General features: G+C 41.7%; 1 protein-coding gene across 1 annotated transcript; it reads left to right on the top strand.

Annotated features, from left to right (window-relative positions):
• Positions 1 to 853: 853 nt before the first annotated feature.
• On the top strand, positions 854 to 7,093 carry LOC126273362 (trypsin-1-like). The gene is made up of 2 exons (XM_049976911.1): positions 854 to 1,023; positions 6,526 to 7,093. Exons 1-2 carry the CDS (start codon positions 854 to 856, stop codon positions 7,091 to 7,093), a joined length of 738 nt encoding a protein of 245 aa, XP_049832868.1.
• The last annotated feature ends 533 nt before the right edge of the window (positions 7,094 to 7,626 follow it).

The raw sequence follows: 7,626 nt of genomic DNA, 5'->3' as shown, positions 1-7,626 counted from the left end.
GTAGATGTTTAAATCGTTACAGGATCTCTTACAACCGGTCTCTCACAAGGCAAAATTCCTAAGTCGCTTTTATACAAAAATAAACCTGCATATTGCACGGATTTTTCAGTTAGCAGTTTCTATGCACGTTTCAACACTGGCGTGTCGAAGAAGGACACTATCAAACAGGCTAAAATGTGCAACACCAACAAAGGATGTCTTCTGCTTGCAACGAGGCATTCGCGATTTTGTTCTGAATAGGGTAGACACTGTCGTTAGCGGTGTATGGGGGACATGTCACGTGTAGAATGCGGCCACTGGTGCAGTACGGATCCTCTATGCTACATAGTATACGACGTCGGTATAGACAGTATTTAGAGATGTTAAAACGACACAGTCCACATGACGAGAAGTTTCTTTATATACATCCAGAGACATGCGACATATCAGTTGATGTGCCTAGGCCAAGCCACAGACTAATGCTGTCACAGACCCGTTGATGACTCTCAGTCCCCTGCACATGCACAGATAAGCGCATGTCAGAAGCTGATGACAACTTAAATTAATCAGTCGAATCCCAAAATAACACATAACGCAATACCATACACACAAAAGAATTATCGACGTTCAAAGTACAGATGAATAATGACAGTCGTTGTACAGTTAATATGAAGTAAATTAGCTGCAGAACTGATTCTATCGAAATTTAATGTTCGTTTGCTGGTATTTAGCGCCAAATGACCAATCAAGAAAGCTAAGAGAACATTAAGTACTTACGTCGATTTCGGCTGAAGTTGGCAGTTCATGCTACGAAGTAGGAGCCCAAAACATATATAAAGGAGCGAGCGGGTCCATTTCACCAGACCAACTGGACATGTTGCGGGCTGTTGTGGTGGTACTCCTGGTGGTTGCCCTCTGTGGCGCCACTCCCCTGGTGAAACCCATTCCAGGGAGAAAACCATGGCGGCCTCGTCTGGATGGCCGGATTGTCGGAGGGAGCCAAGTCAGCATCTCCCAGTACCCTTGGCAGCTCTACTTCACCATGTGAGTTCTAGTACATTATGTGGCCTTGTACCAAGTTCAAGTCGGTATATTACTAAATTCTTGAGTAATTCGTAAGGTGGGTGGATGTGATACGACGGTGTGTAAGATCAGTGCTAAGTAGCCGTACCTCAACTTCAGTGAGCTGTCTACACTCATTCGTAGGAGACGTAGTGAGCATATGGTCACGACTATGGTAGCGAAGTATCTGGTACGTTGACTGTAAGACTACATTACGCCCTGATAATGATGACCACGAGATGTGCCATCCATTCCACATGACATCCAAAGCGGTGGGCACGTAAACTTGATCATGGTGATCATTAATGGCTTAGTTTTAGTGTTCAGAAGAATAAAACGGTTAATGTGTGTCTCACAGCAACTCATCCTGTTATCTACCTTTATTTTCATAGTGATATCGAACCTGTTAAGAATAACTGGAACTTTTGTTACTACCCTATAGTCATCTGAACCGCAATTTCCGTCCTCTTTATACTTTACGTGAACAAACCCTATCAAGACTAATGATAGTTCTTTTGACATACAGGCCCTCCGAATCGAACAAGTTTAATTCTCCCTGGTTTTTATGATTATCTCCGGGACAGGCCTCGCATAGGGAATTGTTTACTGCCGAAATACTTTGCAAAATTTGGCCTTAGATGAGATTATTTTCGGAACCGCATATCCTGTGGATACACTTTAGGCGTCCGCTGTCGCCCAGCAGTTCTAAGGGCTTCAGTCCGGATTCGCGATGCTGCTACGATCGAATCTTAGAATCCTGCCTCAGGCATGGAAGTGTGTGATGTTCGAAGGTTATTTAGGTTTAAGCAGTTCTATGTCTGGGGGACTGATGACCTCAGATGATAGTTCCCTTTATGCTAAGAGCCATTTGAATCATTTGATATACTTTACATGCTAATCTCCAAGAGGTGAACTTTTATCCACCCCTCCTCTTTATTCTCTCACGTTACAGTGTCACCATTGAGAGACCAGTCTCCTCCAGATAAACCTTCTTAAACGATAATACAATGGTCCCACGTTATAATTTTGTCGATTATATAGCACTACAGCTTAGAGAAGCTTCAGAAACCCCTACAAGTAATTAGCTCAAATATGCTGTGCTAAGGATGAGAATAAAATGACCAACGCCCTGCTCCGCCTTTTTTTTAAGCAGAATGATAGTCCTTCAGGCATGCTTCGATATCAGATTCTATACACGTCTATATCAAATGTTTGTCGCTATAAAGCGATTCTTTAAAATCACTCTGCCTGTACCACACATAAATTGCTCATCCCACATCCGTCTGCTCAGGATATAAATATAATCATAGAGGATATGGTGAAGTGAGAAAGAAACAGCTCGATCCAAAAATAAAAATTACAACTGCTCTTAAGACAGTTAATTATATGATGAAAGCACAACCGTTAGGCAGCAGAATGATAACAGAATACAATGTGTTTCTCAGGCCACCGTTCCACGATATCGTTATACACATATCCGACCTTGAAATCTCGATAAACACCCATATCTCCTAAGGTGCCATGAATGCCTTTGTCCAGGCAAACTCGCACATAATCCATACTGAGAGTGCGCAGGAGGAGCCAGCCATTTCATCTTGACCGCTAACAATTGCTAACGCTCTGCCTCTCTGGCTCAGTTTTCCAGCCCAGGAATATGTGACTGCCAAGCGTCAGAGACGCTAGCAAACAACAATGTTCCACTCCATGGCACATACGCCCATCAAAATATGGCACATACTCCTCCCACAATCATTTGGGGCCCATATGTAAGGGACCTAACCCTTTCACTACGGGTTTTACTTGGGACAGATGAGTTTTTTAAGACCCATTTACTTCCAACATCAAAGAGTACCAAGTTGACAGGCACAATAAACTTCACAATCTCCCAAGACCCGTGTTATTGAGGTAGTGGACTTTTTTTATTATTTTTTATTATCGACATGCTCAGTAGTCTTACTAGCCGCTCCCAGAACCTTTTCATCAGTTTGGTAAGGGTCAGGCCGCTGGCCCTAATTAAATGTTAGTCCTTCACACCTAATGAGCATTTATAATATTATTGCATGCTTACTTCGTCAGGAAACAAATCCTCAGTGAATCAAAAGTTGATCAGTAGAATATTAGCTTTAAACGTGAAAGTTAGATTGGCAGAGGTGGTTTGTAGACAATCGTGCCTACCCGTATTTAAATGCAATATTAACCATAGAAGTTACTGGTCTCTTAAGGTTTGGTTACGACTGAGATAATAGAATAAAGCTGAATGTAATTTCCTCTTAGCTCGTTCCACATAGGACAGATTCGGCTACTAGGGGATGGTAGTGTTACCGTGTATCCCTAGGCCAACACAAAAGGTCTTCGACATATACTTTATAAAACGTGTTACATTGTCAGTAATTAAGGACCGCATTGCGCAGCACGTAGCAAACAAGATATTCAGTTTATGAATCAGCGCTTTGGTGGCAGCTATCTTGGTAGGAAAATACCAAGTTACTCGTGAGAAGGCGTTTATCCAACTAAAATGTAGGTATTACATATAGCTAATACCCACTTTTGGACGCTGTAGTGGCCACTCAAAATCAATATACATATCATACCTTACCTTTTGCATTGGTTTAGTGGCAAGAAGTCGTATATTAGTGTTTTGAGCCGGCATGTTTTCCACAGACAGCTTATAAACGGCAGTTTTGTTCTTTATATCCCTGCCCATATTGTGCCATATAAATTTTTCTCTTATCTTATTTCTCGTCTTAAACACCGACAAATGACCGCCAACCGGGGATTCATGGCAGTATTGAAAAGAATAAGGAATTAGTTCTTGGGGAACAACAATTTTCTATCTTTTATCGTAGTGTACAATCCAAAAAGCATATCTCTAATAAATAAGGTGTATTCACTTCAACCTGTTTTTAATTTTTATTAATACCATCAATTTCCATGTCCTGATCGCGATACTCTTGTATTTTTTTAAATATCTGGAACACATCTGTTAATATCGAATTATACTTCTTGGATTTTGCTGCTCTAGCTCAACGTCTGTTTCAAACATACTACAAATTGTATCAGCTATCACATCAGTTCTGCGAATACTGAAGGCGTCGAATTTAAATGCTAGTATTCGTACAGTCCATCTTGCTATACGGTCTGTTTTTCTGGGTCCTCCCAAGACTCATCTATCTTGCCTTGTTGTCTGTCTTTAGACTAAAATGGGTATGTTTTACGTAATATCTAAATTTTTCTACGCTAATGAGCACTGTTAACGCTTCTGCTTCATAGACGGAATATTTCTTTTCTGGAGCATTACGGGCCCCAGATGAATAAACCATTGGACGACGTTCTTCTTCACTATCTCTCAGAAGGAAAACTCCAACTCCTTCCATTGAGGCATCTGTTTATAAAGTGAATTGTTTATGGACATCCGGAAGCATCATCACAGAAGCCGCATTCACTTACGCCATTCAAATTTGCGCCCCTTTTTATGTAGGTCATTCAGCGGAGATATTCTATAAGCAAGATGTCAATCAAATTCTAGGAAAAATTTCGCCATACTTGGGAGAAAGGAAGTGTAGGATAATTCTTTTTTTTTTTTTGTCTGGGTCTATAGTTATGCCCTCATGGAAGACCACATGTTCCAGAAACTGATTGGTTGTGAGTGCTAGCTCTATTTTGTTGGGATTTGCGGTGAGCACCTGTTTTCATAAACATAAAAATATTTCTTTCAAATGCGCCTCAGCATCTGATTTCTAAATAAGCTATTATTCCAAAGAGTTAAATTTAATTTCATGAATTATGAGGTCCATAAACAGCGAAAGCACTGTAGTCCCTATAGGTCAACGAAATGGTACTGTATTGAATTCCTATGTACTCCAGTCAGAAGCAAATGTCATAATGGCTTTGGCTTTCTCGTCTAATGTAACATAATTGCCTCATTATTACCTAGTGTAAGGAATACTTTAGCGTCCTTAAAACATCGAAAAATACAATGTAAGTCCTGAAGAGGAACTGAGCGGTGTAAATTTTTTTAAATTAATTCTCTATAACCTATCGCTGGTTTGATTTCGCCGTTAAGCTTTGATATAAAAAATATAGGTACTGCGTAAGATGATTTAGAAGGTCTAATCACATTTAGCATTACATAAATTAGTTGGTTTAGTATTTTCGTACGGGGTGGCGCCAATCTCTGAGGTGATTTTCGTACTCTGGTATCGTCTATAAGTTCAGTCGTTTACTGAATCAAGGATATAGATTCCAATTTAGTTACAAGTACATCCCGAAACTGATGACATATCTCCATGAGTTTACGTTTAACGTCTTCTGGCAAATAGCCAAACGGATCGGGTTCCTAGTGTACCATACCATCTAACTGCTTGTAACGTTTCTTCGCTGTACTAGGAGCCCCCATTCCGATTTTTTTATTTATTTTGCCACAAGATGATTTTATATTGCGTCTTAAACGAAAACCAAAGTCCGTTGCTAACCCACTCTGAAATAAGCCCTACCTTTCGTATAAAGTGAGATCCTAAAATGCACGAAATTGCGAGTCCTTAAATGATTCACAGCTTACTTATCCGTACGTATGGTTCTATCCCAACTTTTGCTTTTATACTTCACATTACACCCAGACTAATTTTATTGGCTGCCGTATATGTTTCAACTTCCGTACTCACAACAGGCCACTTAAAATGGACTGTACTCTTTGTTTTATTCTGAAACAAAACAGTTTCGGCTATTCATTTTGTCTTATTCAGGCACCACACGTTGTTCTACAAATCAACAAACTTATCGTACTACGCCATAAAGCTGAATATCGAGAATTCCAATCGTTGTGCAGCTGATTAATTCGAAAGCGTTCGTGTCGCATTGTACTGGTGGAATTGTACGAGTTCTTAGGAATGCTGAATCGACATGAATGGACTTAGGTGGTCAGACAGGGTGCTTACGTACCTGTCACCTCTCAAAGTCGTACGTAGACATATCAGGGATCCCATATCACTCCAGCTGCACAGGCCCTGCACTATTACAGAGCTTCCACCAGCTCGAAAAGCCCTTTGATGACAGATTAGAAACGAGCCTCATCCGACCAGGCAACAAGTTTGTAGTCATCAACGGTCCAATGTCGATATCGATGGTCCCAGGAGAGGCGTAAGACTTTTCGACGTGCTGTCGTCAAAGATACACGAGTGGGGGACTCGGCTCCGAAAGCCCATGACGGTGACATTTCGTTGAATGGTTGCCACGCTCACGTTTGTTGACGGCCCAGCAACGGAGATGATCGCTTCAATCGCAACAGTGTGTCCAGTTCATATTTGTGCAAGTTCGTCAACATGAGAACAAAATATTACTGTTAATATACTTTCATATCGTCCGTCTACACATCAATATCAGGTCATTTAAATATGATTCGACATTGTGAAAAGAATGATATAGGTATAACGAGTATGAGAAGATTCTATCGCTGTGTCATTATGTAACTTTCGTGTCTTTCGTCAGAGCCAACAAATTTTGCGGTGCTTCCATCATCAGCAACTCCTGGGCTCTGTCTGCAGCCCACTGTGTATACGGCTACTCCACCAGCCAAATGCTGCTGCGCGCTGGCACCTCCATCAGGGGTAGCGGTGGTACCACCCACAACGTGGCCGCAGGTTACATTCACAACAGCTACGCTAACTACGACTACGACATCTGCGTGTTGCAAGTGTCCAACGCCTTCAGCTTCGGCAGCAACGTGAGGGCCGTGAGTCTGACCTCGTCAGAGCCCTCTACTGGAACCACGGTAACAGTCACCGGCTGGGGAACCACCTCGTCAGGCGGCAGCGCCTCCAACACGCTGCTGGCGGTGAACGTCCAGATCATTGACCGCAACACGTGCAACCGCTCCTATGGCAGCATCACCAGCCGCATGATCTGCGCTGGAGTGACCGGAGGCGGCAAGGACGCCTGCCAGGGAGACAGCGGCGGTCCTCTGGTGTCCGGCTCCACCCAGGTGGACATCGTCTCCTTCGGCATCGGCTGCGCCGACGTCGCCTATCCCGGGTCTAAACCAATGTGGCCAACCTGAGATCCTGGATCAAATCCGCGTCCGGTGTTTTAGTTACTGATCAGATGTTTTTCACTATCAACTTCGTCATTTTATGAAACTGATATCGTAATTAGTACCATTATTTGCAGTATGGTTGTATACAGTTAATAAAACTGTGATTTAATGCACTTCCACGTGTTTTTTATTCATTCCGAAATCTTATATATAATTGTAACTCTTTCTCAGATAACAATCTAGTTATGATGAATAACAGGCAGACGTTTAGCACTCACTCCAAATAATTTAAACAATATTGGAATCGGAAAGTCTTTTAGTCACTGGAAAAAAATTACAAAGTGAGTCCCATACGGTTCAGTTCCGTGGCCAGTTCTGTTCTTTATGTATGAGAATGACCTTCCACTTAACATCCAGAAAGCAGACTGGGTACTTTTCGCAGACGTTACTAGTAATATAACAAATTATGTTAGAGGAAAGACTCAGAATAGATTGTTAAATATGTTTTTCAAAGAAGTATTAAATGATTCTTTTAAAATGGTTTCGCTCTAAGTTTT

The sequence above is a fragment of the Schistocerca gregaria genome, chromosome 5, assembly GCF_023897955.1.
Source record: "Schistocerca gregaria isolate iqSchGreg1 chromosome 5, iqSchGreg1.2, whole genome shotgun sequence".
Lineage (NCBI taxonomy): Eukaryota > Metazoa > Arthropoda > Insecta > Orthoptera > Acrididae > Schistocerca > Schistocerca gregaria.
Note: the sequence above shows the minus strand (reverse complement) of the source record. Positions and strands in the feature narration are given on the sequence as shown.

Coding starts and splice junctions, on each gene's coding strand:
- LOC126273362 (XM_049976911.1), top strand. CDS start 854: ATGTTGCGGGCTGTTGTGGTGGTACTCCTGGTGGTTGCCCTCTGTGGC. Junction 1,024..6,525: donor TGGCAGCTCTACTTCACCAT/GTGAGTTCTAGT, acceptor GTCTTTCGTCAG/AGCCAACAAATTTTGCGGTG.